Source organism: Chrysochloris asiatica, unplaced genomic scaffold (genome assembly GCF_000296735.1).
Source record: "Chrysochloris asiatica unplaced genomic scaffold, ChrAsi1.0 scaffold00130, whole genome shotgun sequence".
NCBI classification, from domain to species: domain Eukaryota; kingdom Metazoa; phylum Chordata; class Mammalia; order Afrosoricida; family Chrysochloridae; genus Chrysochloris; species Chrysochloris asiatica.
Window position 1 is genome coordinate 8,373,443 of NW_006408648.1, and position 17,813 is coordinate 8,391,255.

The window sequence follows — 17,813 nt, forward strand, 5'->3', positions numbered from 1 at the left end:
GGTTAAGAGAATTGGGGGTTTGTAGTAGTACAAAAATTTTAACCACCATTTCTGGAGTGTTTAAAAAAAAATTTTTTTTTAAACACCATGGGTATATGTTCTCAAAAGACCACGTTTCTTAAAGATTCAACCATAAACAAAGCTTAGGTTACAGACCAGAATGTAAATGTTACTGGCTTCCACAATCTAAGAGCATGGACAAGACAAAGTAAGAGGTAGCTGAGAGAAGGACACAGAGCTAAGGGAGGAGTTGCTAATAAACTGATCTCACTGAAGCTCCACTCTTGGCTCTGCACTGGTTTCGCACCTACATTACCCATACAGAAAGGATACTCCACAAAACAAAATCCACATGCTGTTTTCTTCACTTTATCCAGACCCATAATGATTTTCTTTATGTCACCACTTTTGCTGAAGAGTTCATAGATTTGTTCTTCAGTGGTGTAAAAGGAAAGATTTCCAACATACAGTGTACAGCTTTTCTTTAGTAATTTTTCTTGTTCTTCAATGTCACCCTAGGATTTCAAATAAAGAAACAAGTTAACAATGTAACCTAGAAACCAGTATGGTAAAAAAACTTCCATTAATTTTGATTTGGGAATCAGCTTCTCTCATCATCCCAATCCACCACAAATCTTTGGTTATAAAAAGGAGGGGAGGGAAGGGATTCTATGTTAAGGCATGAAAGTTACACTGCAAGCAACCAACCTTTTCTGCACCTCCTTAGCATCCTATCTTTCTCTAATAGCCCAAGTTTAAATTCTGAATCATGAATCAATATACCAGGAAGGGCTCTTTTACCCTTTGTAGTGAAAAAATAAATCGGTTTCCAGATAGGACTTCTCTCTGTAATACTCCTATAAAGACCATTCAAAAAAAACTGCTTACACAGTTTGCATGCTCTTATGTTTCTCTGAGTTTAGGAGAAAATACAGTGATCACGAAAAACAAAAAGAGATCATCTTGATAAGCTTCCTTAATTTGGAAAACAAGCTAAGCCAGAGACAGGAGTATAACTGGGTTTCAGTGAAAACACCTAATGATCCCTAGGAACAAGATGACATTATGGTAACTTCGATGTCTTCACAAAAACCAGTCTGGCCATAAGGGACATGTTCTTCCAGCCTCCACACTGGTGAGGACAAATGCTCATTAAATAAGTCGTTCATTTGACCAACTCTCAGGTTCTCCTGACCCAGGCAGGGCTCCAACATGAAGCATACTACATACTGAATCTGGATTTAAGATGACCCTTCTTATACCTAACAGTGGATTCCGTCTTGAAAAGTAGATGCTGAGCAGAGCCAGACTGAGCTCCCACAGGACATTTTCCCAAGAGCCCTCTCTGTGTAATGCTGCTCGTTTCCTTCACTCTGCCAATCAGAACTTGCTTTATTCATCTCTGATTGCTTTGTACCACAGTGCTCAAAGTAATAGGTCTCATGTGAGCAGTGGTAGATTTGAAAAATAGTGAAACCATCCCAACTCACATCAAAAGGAAACCGATTACACAAATTAGAGCACATCCCAGAGAAAACCGTATCTACATGCAGTGGTATGCAACATCTTCAAGATGGGATGTAAACTGAAAAAAAGGCACAGAACAGTACACTTCAAATTATATTTTAAGTTTTATTTTCTTAATTAACAGAAAAAATTTTTTTAAGCACAAACTGATAACCATGTCTACTTCTGGAGAGAATCCAGGGACTTCAAGCCAAACTGACATGTATGTGTCTCAATTAGTTCTTAGAACTGTATGAGGTAGGTCCTGATTTATTATCCTCATTTTAAACACAAGGGAAAAGAGTTAGTAACCTTTCCAAGTCATAGAGCTACTGAGTACTTGTAACTGGAATTCAGACCCAGCCTAATCCTCAATCCCATACTGCCTTAAATAGTCCACAGAATAGGCATTCAATGTTTTACAACGCGTTTTCAACCTTTTTGGATTGTAACATTAAAGTAGATTAACTTTATATTACTGATGTTACTGATCGGTTAAAATTATGGTCTGCTGGGAGCCGATGAGGGTAGAGGACAGCTTCGATTTAACGCTTGACACAGTTCTGGTAAATAGTGGAGTGGTCTTGAAAAACAGATAGCTCTCAGAAGTTGCTTTCTACCTTCTCTATAGAGTAATCTTAATTTTACTTATAAAAATATATAATTTGGCAATATTCACAGCTTTTCACTATGAGTTCAACAAACCTTAGGAAAAACTAGCTTAGCAGCAATTGCTTTCAGCCCTGGTAGATTGAATACAAAGAGAAATTGTGTAAATTACTCCCTTTCATTAGAAAACCTAAGTAACTGCATTTGGGGGCCACAAAAGCAGATAACATATTAGAGCCAAGCTGACCTACCCCCATAGGCCTCACCACATTCAGTCACTAGCTAGAATTCACAAACCCCTACATACAGACACCTGCGTAAACAAGCAGACAATAATGAACTTAAGTGAAGGATAGATTTGACTTTATAATCTATACACTACTTGCAGCCAAGTAGCCAGGTTGGGCTTTATGCCACACAGCTTCCAAGTGATTTAATGAATACCTTTATTATGAAAATAATAGCACATTGTGTAGGATAGAAAGTTTATAATCCTTTAGTAGAAACAAGAAGAAACAGTTTTATCTCATACTGGGAAAGAACATGAAGGTCAGTCTGAACATCACAAAGTCTTCTTGTTAAAGTTGTCTAAGGACCAGGTGCAAAAATGTTGTGACTGTAATAATTCAAGAAATGATAAAAGTGTCAATGCACGTACTGTGTAATTTTAAATATAAAAAATAAAGACTTGCTGAGCTGGGCTGGCAGAGCTAGGAGAAAGAAAGTAGAGGGCAGAGGAAGCAGAAGGCAGAGGAGGCAGGCAGAAAGCAGACTGAGGCAGAGAGAGAGAGCAGAAACGGAGAGCAGGAGTAGAGGCAGAAGAAGGCAGAAGGCAGTAGAGGCAGAAGGAAGTAGAAGTGGCAGAAGAAGCAGACAGCAGGAGGGAGAAGGCAAAGGGCAGACAGCAGAGGGCAGACAGCAAAGAGCAGAAAGCAGAAGCAAGGGCAGAAGCTGGAGAACATAGCCCGACAGCACAGCAAATTGAAAAGCCTTTCGATTGTATTCATTCATTTCTTCACCCGACGATTCCGGTATTCGCTCGTGTCCCACGACCCCCGCGGAGAGCAGGAACTCCCCGTAATGGTCAGGGGGTATTTTTACTTTTCCTACTTTTCTCACACATATTCAAACAAATAGCCTATGGCTTAAGGCAACTGTGGTTTAAATATTTAAGGTATGATATTAACGTAGAGTCCAGGGTACACAAAAAATTCCGCACAACATGGCACTATTATCCCATTAAAGCTTTAAGCATTAGACTGCAGGGATAAATAATGAGCAAAAGTCAAATCCCTTCAGTTGCAATCTTGCAGGGTGACTTAAATTTAACACGGTTATGATGCAGAACTTTCTAAAGTAATAAGAACTGTAAAAGTTGGACAAAGGAAATTCATGCCTAGCACATGTAAGCATTTTTAAACTATTAACCAAGTGAGTGCATTTAAGATCCTCTTCAATTTAATCTGTGCCTCATCTAAAAATCACCTCCCCGAGACACAGGTCCTGGAAATGGGTGCAAACGCTACTCCCGCCCCAATATTCCGGCATTGGCTTGGATACCGGGAGGCCTGCAAGGGAAGGGAAAGCGAACCTCGAGCTCCTTTTCCCTGCGAGGAAGGGGCTTCTGAGAAATAAAAACACCTTTCCAGCATCCATTCCCTGCTTCCCTAGCTCACACTTGCAGCCTCGCGTCGCATCTCGCGACAGCAGAATACGAAACGACACAATGAGAGAAGAGTAAACCGTTTCTCAGCGTTCGGTTCAGCGCCGTCTGCCGGCCTCCCTCACCCAGAAGTGCTGGTCCCGGTAGTGGCTCAGTTCTACGTAGGAGTCGCTGCGCAACGCCTTCAGGAGTCCGCTGGACATAGTGCAAACAGGTGGACGAAGACGCCGCCGCTCGGAAAACACTGAGACGAAGGCAGCTGCAGCAGCGGTGGCGGAACCGGAAATGCACGAAAGCAGAAAACAGAGAAAGTGGGAGCCCTGCGGCCAGATCCTAGAGCGAGTGTCGTCATCACGCAGCGCGGGCGCAGCTGCTGTCCGCTGTCGGGCGCCGCCAATCACAAGGTTAGGGCAACTTGCTCCGGGTTCCGGAGAGGATGGTGTTTCGGCGGCTGCTTGCTGTTCTACTACACAGCCCGCAGCTAGTGGAGCGTCTCTCAGAGTCGCGGCCCATTAGGCGTGCGGCGCAGCTCACGGCCTTTGCCCTGCTTAAGGCCCAGCTGCGCGGTCAGGACGCGGCCCGCCGCTTGCGGGGTCTCGCGGCTGGGCCCGCGGGCTCCCTGGGCCGCCGTGCTGCCCGCTTCAAAGATGCCTTCAACCAGGAGCTACGCCGCGGTCTCCGGGACCGTCCGGAGTCACCACCAGGTAGACAGAGGGGCCCGGGCGCAGACCGCTAAGCCCAGGGAGCCGAGGCCATCTGCCTCCGTTTCTAGGTTCTACAACGGTCTCGGAGTTGAGAGGTCATACCTAGCATTGTACGCGGCTCGGAATCCTGACTCTAGTTGTCGACCTACAGAGAACCCAGACCAAACCGATTACCTCTTTAAAGCTCTATGATCGGACGGGCAAGCTGTGGAGAAAGACTCCGAAACTCGACTGAGATAAAGATCCGAGGACTGAACCACAAGCCGGAAAGAGATCTTGCCATTTTGCGAATGGGACTGGAACTCGTGATAAATGCTGTGACTTGTTCCGTGATGCAGATCTACCTGGGAAGATCGTCGATGGAAGGATAACCAAAATTCTCTGATTAAATGTGTGAACTGATTAATGGGTGTGAGTGTACTACTTCTCGGGCAAGAGGGATTAGGAACCTTGGGGGACTATTAAATCCTGGTGTGGTGCTGTAGGATGAACACTGATCTGTTAACCTGAAGGTTCTTACCAACCAGCCAGCTCCTTGAAAACCCTATACAGATCGCTATGAGGCGAACTGGCTCAAGGTCACCTTAACAAACACAGCAACATAAGTTCATAGTAATAATTACCATATTTAGTGCTCCCTCTGTTACTAATTGAGTCCTGGTGTGGCTCTGTGAGTTAATGTGCCAGACTGCAAATCCGTTTGAACTGCAAGGTCAGCGGTTCAAGCTCACCAGCTGCTCCTGGGAAACTATACAGGGTCGCTATGGGCCGGAGCCGACTCGACCACACTTAACAACAGTTGCAAATTGCACAATATGATTTATCTCCTTTACTCCTTACAACCATTTTCATAAGAGGAAGTGACCAAGTTCCCCACGTCCTTAGACTCTGGGATGTGAACACAAACATTTGACTCCAGGGCCTAAGGCCTTGATCACCTTTGTATGCTGCATTTATCCAGACCCTGGATGCCTCTCTACCTTCCTCCCCCCTTTCCCCCCAGCATTAGGACAACAGCCCACTATGAAACACAATGTGTTCTAGTTAGCATTTTAGAGGATGTAGGATGCAAACTAATCAGCTAATGAGCCTATGATTTGGGAATCTACAGGTATATACAGAAATGTCTTGTCATTTGAGGTCCCTGGTTGAATTTGAGCAGGAACCCTGGTGGTGCTGTAGGCGGAGCCTCAAAGTAGGTTTGAACTATCTGAAGATTGACAGCTCAAACCTATTTAGCGGCTTCAAGTGAGAGACAAGGCTTTCTGCTCCCTTAAAGCAGAAAGTCGCTATGAGTGGGAATCTGCTCCATGGCAGTGGATTCTTTCCCCTAGTGGCTGTACCAAATTTGATGATATCTGAATAGGTTATACAGTTAGTCATGTAATCTAGAAAATTTAAAAGCCACAGAAAAGACTTTTAGCTCATCACATAAAAATGCATGCCCTAACTTTTCTGACATTCATGTAGAGTGAGGTGGACAGGTCCTAGACACCTACCCTGGGGGGTTTGAAACGCATACTTGCAGTGAATGTTGAGACGACATATAAGCTGGAAGGGTAGTAGCTACTCAGTGGCAGCCGGTTTTGCTGTATGGTACTATAGGCTGGTGGGGCTGGATCTCCTAGTTCAGAAGCTGAAAATTTCACTTCCTAGGAAAAATCCTCTTTTTAAAGTGTTGAATGCCATTGAGTTGGTTCTGACTGATAGCCACCCTGTACAGGGCTTCCTTCTTCCAAAAGAGTGCTCCTTGGTCAAGATGGCCAAACTTCGTCTCTGGGTATCATGTTTGGTAAGGTGGAGGGTCAGAGAAAAAGAGGAAGACCCCCAACAACATGGATTGGCTAAGTGGCAACATCGGTGAACTCAAGCATGGCAACAGTAGTGAGGTTGGCCCAGGATGGGACAGTGTTTCGTTCTGCTGTGCATAAGGTCGGTATGAGTCAGTACTGACTCGATGGTACCTAATAACAACAACATAGGGCTTCCTATTAGTGGCTGGTGAATTTGAACCAACAACCTTACAGTTTAAACTGACTTTACAGTCCAGTGCTTTTCCTACAATGCCACAAAATACTTCATTTATTACTTCAGGCCTGACAAAATAACTTTGGGCTACCATTTCTCTACCTCAGCTCTGACTCTCCTTGAAAAAATGAGGTTCTAATTCTGGTGTTATACAGTACTTGGGTATAAAGGCTGCCTCGCCATATGCTGTGTTAGTCTGCTTTCATGTAGGCAGCCATGTTTACTTTTATAGTTCTTCTGTATCAATGTCAGTCTGGGGACTGGCCCTTCTCCCTACCTTTCTTTTCTTCATTATCAAGGGATGAGTCATGGACTACAGCTCTGAAGCCAACAATGGATCATTCTCTGGCAGATCCCCTCTCAGGCCAGTCCTCCAAGTAGTCTCAGTGTGTTTTGCAATGCACAGAAAGATGTTCCTCAAGTATACCTGATGTGTTTGAAACTTGAAAGTTTTCACAAATGACAGACTTCCACTCTGTTCTGGACACCGACGAATAGTTCTCATTCCTTTTTTTTTTTTCTTGTCACTTACTGGTCTGCCCATTTGTACAGTTTTGTTTGTATTCCCTGGTAGAAGATGATTCAGGGTGGACAAATCAGATGCAAATGCCTAGGAATTTTCACTCAAGGCAAAGAATCACTGCTAACCATGTTAGTAGCCGTGACCTAAAGAGAAAATCCCCAAAATTCTACCAAGGGATCTTGATTCTGTCCATTTCAAGTGTTGTACGATTCTAGATTCTGGAAGAGACCTTACAATAAAAGGTTTTCTTCTCTCAAGTTAATTCTGTTACTTATACCCCAAAGTGCATAAACTAGTAAACATTTCAGTGTAAAGATAAAGGCATAAATTCAAGACACCTGGAAAAGTATAAATAAAGTAGAACTTTCAGTAAAAGCAGAGGGATCCTTAGGGTGCTGGCCATTTGAAAGGTAAAAGTTACAGAGAAATTTACTGTCAAAGATGAGAAGGGGAGCTAGTTCTAATCGATATGACACCTTAGATACATGTACTATAATGACACCCTGACAACAAAGACTTGAGAAGCTAATAAACTGACACACAAAACAACAACCTTTGATCCTGGAGAATCATAAAGAGAGGTGAAGAATCAGACTAAGCACCGATTGGAAAGAGAAGCAAAAAGAGGGCAGCAGAAAAACAGAGATTAGTGTATTAACTACACCCTGCCAGCAGGGAGCAGCAGCGTGATCATTTCTGGATGGCACTGAACTGTAACTTAGAGTAAGGAACCCAGGAAAGCAACCGCACAGAGTACAGCTAGCGGTGGTAGAGATTCTGTGCCAATAACCTCAGAAAGAAATGACAAGGCAGGCAGGACAGAACCAGAACAGGGAACAGTTGCACAACTGCAGGGGATTAAAGAGGAGGACACATCAGCAGTTGAGACCAGCCCCACTGGTGAGTGTATGAAGGGAAGGAGCTTGGTATTAGTGCAGGGAGTGCTTGTTGGTCGAGGCACCTATGAAAAGTCAACCCACAGAGTACTTTAACTTGAACCTCCCCTTTGTCAGGAACAGCCTTGTGCAAGCAGTCACCCTACCTGCAGATCATCTGTATAAGACTGTTTCCTTAGGTACAGGCAGGTGGAGTCAATGTGTGCAAGCTGGGCCCCACTCACCTACCCCTTACAGAGGCACAGACTGCTCACAAGCCTGGCCACAGCTACCACACCTTCCTGAGCAACAGGTGGCCCAATCTTAAGGGTACAAGACTGGCCATGCCAACCACCTGCTCCCTGAGGTGCAAGGTCCCATGCTGACACACATAAGCCCAGTCAATAGCCCCCAAAAGGATAAACTAGGAATAAGTTTAATCAGGGATGTAAAAGATTTATACAAGGAGAATTACAAAACACTATTTCAGGAATCATAAATAGAAAAACATATCATGGTCATTTATGGGAAGACAACATTGTGGAAATGTCAATAGTACCCAAAGCAATATATAGATACAATGCAATCCTGATTTAGATTCCAGCATTCTTTAACAAAATGCAAAAACATATCTCTAAGCTTATATGGAAAGGAAAGAGGCCCTGAATAACTGAAGCATTACTGAAGAAGAACAAAGTAAGAGGTCTTACACTTAACTGATCTCAGAACTTAACTGCACAGCCACGGTAGTCAAGACAGCCTGGTACTGACACAACAAAAGACACACAGACCAATGGAACAGAATTGAGAAGCCAGAAATAAATCCATCCAGCTATCGGCAGCTGATCTTTGACAAAGGGTTGAAGTCCATTCAATAGGGAAGAGATGGTGTTGTTTTTTTTTAAATGGTGCTGGAAAAATTGGATATTCATTTACAGAAAAAATGATACAGGATCCATATATCACACCATATAAAAAAATGAATTCAAATGTATCAAAGACCTAAATGTGAAAGATAAAATGAAAAAAATCCTGCAAGTTAACAGGGATAAAAGCTAAGGGTCCTAATTTAGGGCATCAATACATGATCAAATGTAACTGAAAAATGCACACACACAAGCACAAAAACAAAGGAGAATAAAACACAAAAAGATAAATTAGATAACTGGGACCTGCTAAAAGTTAAATACTTATTTTCATAAAGAAGTTTTTGCCAAAAGAGTAAACAGAGAACCTACAAACATAAAAAAGAAAAAAATTGTTAGCAACAGCATATCCAACAAGCAATTAATTTCCAAAATATTAAAAAAAAAAACCAAACACCTCAAAACAAAAAGGCAAACAATCCAGTTTAAAAATGAGCAAAGGACATGAATGGCCCAAAGAAGACATTCAAGAGACCAACACATGAGATGCTCATGATCGTTAGCCATTGGTGTTGTTATTAAGTGCCATCCAGTTGATTCTGACTCATAGCGACCCTGTGTAGTCTTCCTGAGGAGCACCTGGTGGGTTTGAACAGTTGAGGGAGATGGGAATCAAAACTACAATGAGATGCTGTCTTACTCCTCCAAAAATGGCAATTAAAAGGAAAAAAGCAACAGAGAATAACAATTATTGGCAAGGTTGTGGGGAGATTGGGACTTTTACATACTTCTGGTAGGGTTGTAAACTGGTACAATCATTATGGAAAGTGGCATGGCGCTTCCTCAAAAAGCTAGAAATAGAAATACCATATGATCCAGTAAAGCCATTCATAGGTATATATCCTAGAGAAACAAGAGAACTAACATAAATAGAAGCTGGGGGAAGATGCTGATTGGATTATGATGCCATTGTGATTGTTTACAGGATTAGTTGTGATTGTAAAATCTTGGCGCTGTATTGTGGGGATTGATAAATTTGTTATTCCTCTGGGCATAAAATGAGTCACCTCAGAAGCAGGAGTGGGGGGCTCTCACTACCATCGACAAAGAAGAGGCAGCAGTGGAGCACGTCTTTTGGACTCTGAAATTCCTGCATGTTGAACCTCTCAACTCTGGAGACAGAGAGCTGTGACCAGAGGAATGGCAGCAGCAGAACCAAGAGCAAATAAAGCTGATTGCCTTCAGAGAGGAGGCTCAATTGTTAAGTGGGGTGCCTTCAGGCACTTAATTAGGGGAGCTGAGTTTGCTAACCTTGGAGCTAGACCTGAGTGCCCTCAGGCTGAAGCTTATGCATGAGTGGTGTGCCCTTTGGGCATGTATCAGCAGTGCTAAAGGAGATTTGTGGTACTTGCCTGAGCAGGGCAGAGGCCAAGGGGCCATGTAGCTGCGAGGCCAAAAATGATAAAATGATAGAGCCCTGTGTGCAGGCATGGTTGGGAAGAGGCTGTCCTGAACAAAGAACTATGTCCTGAGCATTTCTGATACTAAATCATAACCAGTTACAAATATTGTCTGTGAGTTTTGTGTGGTCATTGCAATGAGTTCTCTAAGCCATCAGAGAAGTAGAGAGTTCTTTGAGAGGGACAGTTGGTGTCAGAGTTGGTAAAGGTGGAGAGTAGAGACATATCTGAACCCTGCCTCATAGGAATCAGCCTTGGACTGATGTTGAGCTTGATTCTCCTTGCCCCTTGTGAAGATAGAGACAATCAAACATTGCTTCCATGCCCTTCCTACACCCATGTTCGATTCACAACAATAAGATGGAAACCACTTAAATTGAGAGAAAGTCTTTCCCTAAAGCCAGCATTCTGAATTCAGATTTCAAGTATAGCACTGCAGGATAATGCACTGGACTTCAAGGTAAGTTTGAACCTCAAGGTTGGCAGTTCAAACTCACCAGTCACTCTTGGTAAACCCTATACAGGATCGCTGTTAGTCAGAACTGACTCGATGGCACTTAACAACAACAAACTGCGAGAAAATACATCTTTGTTGTTAAAGACATCCACTTACGATAGTTCTATTATAGCAGTTCTGGAAAACTGTGATAGAACTTGGTAGCAGAAATGGGATGTTGCTCCAACAGATACCTAAAATGTGAAAATGGTTTTGAAATTGGGTAATGGGTAGAGGCTGGAAGGGTTTTAAGGTGCCTGATAAGGAAAGTTTAGATTCTTAGACTGTTGGCAGAATTAGGGATGTCAAAGGCAATTATAGTGAAGGCTCAGAAGGAAGAAAGGAGAACTATCAATAGAAAGTCTCAATCATTTTAGAGAATGCATGTGTCACCAGTAACAGAATGATGCCGCAATTTGGGGTGTTAAATGTATTTATGGTGGTGGTTATGTGCTGTGGAGTCAGTTCCAACTCATAGCAACACTGCATAGGGTTTCCGAGGCTGTAAATCTTCAGGGGAGCAGGAAACCTCATCTTTCTCCTGTGGAACCGCTGGTAGTTTTGAACTGTGGGCCTTGAGATTAGCACGTGAAACCATTACACTACCAGAAAATCAAAATGTGTTTATAGTGAGAATTTTAAAAAAATCATGAACATGTGATTGGACAGTAGAAGAAGAGTGATATTTTAAATGCAGTGACAAAGACCTTATCTAAATGATGTTCAAATGTATGGTAGAAGGTAGAACTTATAAGTGATGAACTTGAATCTAAGCAAGATCTTAAAGGGGCTGTGTGATTTCATCTTGCCATTTAAAGTCAAATGCAAGAGGAAAGAGATGGATTTAAAAAATACAATGTGCAAAGTGAAAACAGAACTTCAAGATTTGGAAAATTCTGTTGTACAAACTAAGGACTCTTGTCCTAGAATGTTCACCAATGATGTGGCTACACACACTTTTGTTAGAGGTTAAGCATATGATTGATTTGTTGTTGTTAAGTACTGTTGAGTCGGTTCCGACTCATAGCGACCCTGCACAGGGTTTCCTAGGCTGCAAATCTTTACGGGAACAGAACGCCTCATCTTTCTCCGTGGCACAGCTGGTAGTTTCGAACTGCTGACCTTAAGGTTCACAGTCCAATTTGTAACCACTTCGCTACCAGAGTTCCTTTATGGTTGACAGATTTAATCAATTACCACAAACAAGAAATATCAGCTGAGACTGAAGAGAACAGAGAAAGAACAAAAGGGAAGAATGTGATTTGACTGTTGGGAATCTACAGACAGGAAACAGGACCAAAGGAGCTACATCTGTTATTCTCCAAGAAAATAAAAGTACCATCCTTTTGTAACACTGTTAGAAGGAGCACAGGAACCAGAATTCCCTAGGTCTCAAAGGGTGGGGTCACAACCTCCTGGATCTCAAAGGATACAAATCAAATCTCTTAAGTTGCAAAGAGTCAGTTCCAACTTAGTCCAAGAATGTGGGAGTGCTGTTAAAATGTGTCTGAGGGATGTGGCCACTGCCCATTGTTGAGGGAAGGGATGGGGCTGCTAGAGTCAAGGAGATGGGATTGTCACGCAGATGGACTACGGGGATGGGGCTACCCAAAGCTGAGAGCCTAAATTGCCCTCCCAGTAGGCCTGGAATGTAGAGTTGAAGTGCAGGGCTGAGAAGCCTCCACCCAGAATCTGGACAGCATGGTCAGCACTGAGAGTCTGGAGGACAGTGCCATTGTCTAGGTAGTCTCAGAGAACAGAGGACTGTTTTCAAGCCTTGAGAGCTACTGTAAAGTATTCTACTGGGTTTTAGACTGGTTTGGTGCCCATTATTCCTTCCCCTCTTCCCAATTTCTCCTATTTGTAATGTCTGTCTTGTGCCTATTCCATCAATATACTTGGGAAACAGATAACATGTCTACAGATGTGGACGAATTTTGCCCCAGGATAGAATATACCTAAAGTCTCACCCATATTTGATTTTGATTACTCAGAAGGTAAGATTTTAGACGTGGAGTTGATTAACATGTCCACAGATGTAGAGGAATTTTGCCCCAGGATAGAATATGCCTAAAGTCTCACCCATATTTGATTTGATTTTGATTATTCAGAAGGTAAGATTTTTTTAAAATGTTTTATTGTGAATTATTTGATAGTTTAAATGGGAGAACATTAGTTTTACATTCATCCCATCGTAGATTGTTTCACTGCCATGGTTACAATCCCCTCCATGCGTCATCAACCAACCAAAGGGTATACATTACAAGCCTGCCCCCAGCCCCTCTCCCTCTCTGTATCTAAAGTCCCCAGCTTCTCCATCTCTCCATGCCATCACCTCTGCCTCCATCTCACAAGCACAAGAGGACTTCAAAAATTTCACCAAAAAAAAAAAAAAAGGAATCCGAAGATACTGGAATTTTCCCACAAACTTTTTAAAGTCCCTTGTACATGCAAATGCATACTTAGGTACAGTTGTGGGCACTTGTATATACATATTTATATGTGCTACATATATAGTCTGCTGCAGAAGACCTCTTTAAAGAGTTCAAGAGCAAAGATATCAATTTGAGGACTAAGGTGCACCTGACCGAAGCTATGGTATTTTCAATAACTTCATATGCATGTGAAAGTTGGACAGTGAATAAAGAAGACCATAGAAGAATTGATACATTTGAATTATGGTGTTTGAGGAGAATATTGAAAGTACCATGGACTGCCAGAAGAACAAACAGATCTGTGTTGTAAGAAATACTACCAACATGCTTCTTGGAGACAAGGATGGCGAGACTTCATCTCTCATACTTCAGACATATTATCAGGAGGGACCAGTCTCTGAAAAAGGACATCATGCTTGGTAAAGTGAGGGGTCAATGAAAGAGAAGACCACCCCCAACAAGGTGGGTCAGCAATGGGCTCAAGCATAACAATTGTGAGCATGGTGCAGGACCGGACAGTGTTTCCTTCTGTCGTGTAAAGGGTTGCAATGAGTCAGAACTGACTCCATGGCACCTAACAATAACAACATATATATTCATATACATGATAAGAGTATGTAGTGGTCACAGTTATGGAAACTTCTTAGATATATCCAAATACCTCCTAGGACAGAGATTGAAGACTAAAGCAAAGGAGAGTGAAGAAAGCTAAAGTCTCATGGAAACAATTTGTCCATAGGACAAACATCCCACACAAATCACTGTCTCCTGTAACCTAAGACCAGAAGAACTAGCTCTGGAACGTCTGGCCAGCACCACCATTTTGACTTTCCTAGCTTGGGCACTGCTGACAGCTCTGTGCAGTCTGCACTGACACCGCTGTTACTGCGGGGTCTGGTGGGCTCATATCTACTCTAAGCCTCTGTGGCCCATGGATTATGTTGTTGGACTCACATCCTGCTTCCCGTGTTTCCTGGTGCCATCAGGCTGCGTCCTGTCACACCTGGAGCGCTATAACAAGTGGGAGTGAAGGGAATAGGCTTCTCCCACACTGAGGCCCCCATGGACCCCCGTCTTGAACCATCTCATCATGCCTCCTACATTTCTATCTGGCCCTCCCTGGATCATGTCCTTCATTACAGTGACCTCTTCTGCAATCATCAAATCATGGGATCATGGATATTATGGGCTTATTAAGGCCTGCTTGGTGGGACCCTGACTTGTACCAATAAAATCTATTTAAACTTTTAAACAAACAAACAAAGACCAGAACTGGATGGTGCCCTGCTATTGCTACTGACTGTTCTGATGAGGGACTTAATAGAAAGTCCCAGATAGAATGGGAGGAAAATATTGGACAACACTTAAATTCATAAAATTCCCAAACTTAGTGGACTGATAGAGACTGGAGGAACTCTCGAGACTATTGCCCTAAGGCATTCTTTTAGCCTGGACCTGAAGCCACTCCTGGAGGTCTCCTTTCAACCAAATAATAGACTGGCCTATAAGACAAACACTAACAACTGTGAGGAAAGTGCTCTGTACAACAATCAACTGTACAAGGCCAAATGAACAAAATTTGCCTAAAAGCAAAATAAGAAGGCAAGGAGGGGCAGGAAAGCTGGATGGATGGAAACAGGGAAGACAGGGTGGACATGGAGAGAACGCCCACACATTAGGACAGCAACCCATGTCACAGAACAATTTGTGTATAAATTGTTGAATGGGAAACTAATTTTCTTTGTAAAGTTTTACCTAAAACACAATGTTTAAGATTAAAAAAAAAAAGAGACAGAGGAGAGAAGAAACATTCAGTTTTGCTGAAATCAGTTGTTTTCTTTGACTTGAGGTCAAAGGATGTATTCAAGGTCCTGCCCTATCCTTGTTTAAAAGGAACATATATTTTCAAGCTGTAGTTACACAGTTATTATTTCTAACAAGAATAGAGAAACAAAGTAGCTGAGTTGGTGTGTCAGCCAGCCATCTTGTGCATGAGTCCTGATGTGCTCCTTTGCTTCACTGACCAAGCTCTCCTCCACCTGACTTCTGCTTCTTGGGACTTGAGCTGACAATCTGTCACCTGACCCAATTCTACAGCTTCCACAGCCTTGTGAGTCAATAGACTGATTTGGTGTGAGGAGAATCCCCCCTTCCAGACTGATGTCTGAACTGTGATCTTGGACCTTGCCAGCCTCGACCACCACATGAGCCATTTCTATGACAGTTTGTGAGTTCTGTGAGATGTTGCAGTAGATTGTGGAACCCTGGGACATGGTGGGGAGAATACTGAGGGTGGTGGCTTGATATCAGGAATTATGGAGTGAAACATTTAGGAAAAATTGGATATTTGGGATATCTTTAACCTCTACCTCATAGAGACCGACCTTGTGCTGATCATTCTGAAAGTAATTATTCTTGAAGTTGGCATCCCACCCTCCATTCTCCCATTAGAGGTGCTATTATTAAGTCCTTTCTGAGGTCAAAGGTCCCCCACTCTCCTAGTGACCAAAAAGTCCTGATCATTAGGCACCCTGCCCTCTCACTGTTTTTCTGTCTCTCCAGGGCAAGTGGGAATCTCCTTGGAGCCTAGCAGTGGGAACTTGAGGAGCTTGTTTCCTGTTCCCTTGACTTGTCTGCCTCTTTGGTCTCTGGATGAATATTAGCAGCCTCAGCCCAGCCTCCTATATCCAACAAAAACAAACACACTGTTACATCTTTTTCTTGACTGGTGGAGACAAAAGGGGAACAGTGCAGGAAGCAGTGAAACTTCCAGACACAACTCATCCACTTGGTAAGAAAGGAAGGAAAGCAAGAGAACGGGCGGTTCCTTATTTTCTGGAAGTTTATACAAGTTTATACAAGAAAGAACTAAGTTTCCTCTATTTTTGTAGACGGGATCTGGGAGCAGATAGAGAAAAGCTGGTCCTCTTTTCCTACTCCAGCTAGAGGTGATTGAGACTACTCTTTTCCCCAGTGGTCTGCTATTACTGAAGAAACAGACTTGTTTCTACCATGGCACCAACAGCTTCCCAGCATGACTTTTCAAGCTCTTCCAAGCCCTGACAGGTAAAGCAGGGAAATAACTCAACCCCCTATCCCACAGGTTGGTTCAGACTCATCCCTTCATGCTACAGACAGATACCAGGGTAGCAGCTCTTTACAAACACATTTCTTTTATTAGTCAGGGTCCACCACACTCCACACCGACTACTATACCAACAATTCCTCCAGGGGATTCTGAGGTGATGGGCCCAATTGGAGTGGGAAGACAAAGAGTCCCCAGAAACCCAGAGGGGAATTTGAAGTCCTAGAGTCTGGAGTGTCTCCAAGGTGGCACTTGGCTTTTTAATCTGTTGTGCAGAAAGCCATCTTTGGCTGCAAAGTCAACACATGCTTGCCACATGCCATATACAATGCTAGTACTGGGGATGTGAAGATGAATCAGAGGTTTGTGGCAGGCATAAACCATAGGAACAATGCTGTTATGGGGCTCACAGGAGGAAAACGCGCTGTGGCGTGCTGGAGTCAGCTCAGACTGGCTCAAGAGAGCAGACTGATGGCATCTTGTCTCAACTCTGTGTTCAGTGACATGTTACTGTCTTGAACTTGGCTATAGTTAGAGTATTTACACCACAGAAATTGGCCAACACTACAAATCTTGGAGTGGGGTGTTCAATGTTTCCTCTTCCTCAGTGGCACTGACTGGGGTCATGAGAAGGTTGTGGAATCTAAGCAGCAACCACAGAGCAGCACACTTTCAAGCTTTGTGACTTTAGGGCGAACCAAGGCTTTAGCCAGAAGGCAGAACTAGAACAGTGCACTTGCCTTGGTCATTTGCATAGATTTGGTCTCCTGCTCCACACTGACCTCTAGGTCACTTAGCCTTTCTGGGCCCTCCGTGCCTTGTGTTATCAAATAGGATGATGGGAGTGTGGGAGCGAGGACGAAGACAGGTTTAGGAAACCCACCACAGCTCCTGGAGTTTCCAGTAGTCTGGATGGAAGTACCCTGTGTGGTGGGGAGCAATGCGCCAGAGTGAATGAGGGCTCCCACTAGAGCAGAAGGTATTGGTTTGGCATGGGGTTTGCCATCTTGTGAAGAGAGGTTTCAGATGGGCTTTCAGGACCCACTGAAGAAGAAAGGCCTCTGGGCTCACCAGGCTGTCCTCCAGTGCTTCCAGAGTCTGAATGAGCTTGCACTTTCTCTGTCCTAAGTGGGGAAGGCTTGAGAGGGTCCAGACAGCACTGCTGGGGAGGGACTATCCAGGCTCCTAACCTGGGAAGACAGAGCCCTGGTGTGGCGCTGCATGCAGGTTAATGTGCTGGGTTTGAACTGCAAGGTCGGCAGTTCAAGTTCACCAGCTGCACCTTGGAAATTCTATACAGAGTCACTATGGGTGGGAACCAACTCAATGGCACTCAACAACAACAACAACCTGGGAAGATGGTTTTCAAAGACAAGGTGCAGAAATGGTTGGCGAGTTCCAACCACCTCTGTCGGGGACTGGAATAGAAGAGAACAGGGAGAAATGATCCATTTTGGTAATAACCAAACACTGAAACAGCAGGCAACAAAGTGCCACTAGATACAAAACACCTCCACATCTACACTTGTGCAGTTAGGGCTCAGGAATGACATGGTGAACACC

General features: G+C 43.4%; 1 protein-coding gene across 1 annotated transcript; it reads right to left on the reverse strand.

Moving 5' to 3' along the window:
• Positions 1-126: 126 nt before the first annotated feature.
• On the reverse strand, positions 127-4,003 carry NCBP2 (nuclear cap binding protein subunit 2, 20kDa). Its single transcript, XM_006869440.1, has 3 exons — positions 3,904-4,003; positions 312-515; positions 127-186 (listed from the first exon to the last, which is right to left on the reverse strand). Exons 1-3 carry the CDS (start codon positions 3,979-3,981, stop codon positions 127-129), a joined length of 342 nt encoding a protein of 113 aa, XP_006869502.1. The 5' UTR covers positions 3,982-4,003.
• Positions 4,004-17,813: the final 13,810 nt, after the last annotated feature.

Coding starts and splice junctions, on each gene's coding strand:
- NCBP2 (XM_006869440.1), bottom strand. CDS start 3,981: ATGTCCAGCGGACTCCTGAAGGCGTTGCGCAGCGACTCCTACGTAGAA. Junction 516..3,903: donor ACCGGGACCAGCACTTCTGG/GTGAGGGAGGCC, acceptor TTGAAATCCTAG/GGTGACATTGAAGAACAAGA. Junction 187..311: donor ATCCTTTCTGTATGGGTAAT/GTAGGTGCGAAA, acceptor CCATGCTCTTAG/ATTGTGGAAGCCAGTAACAT.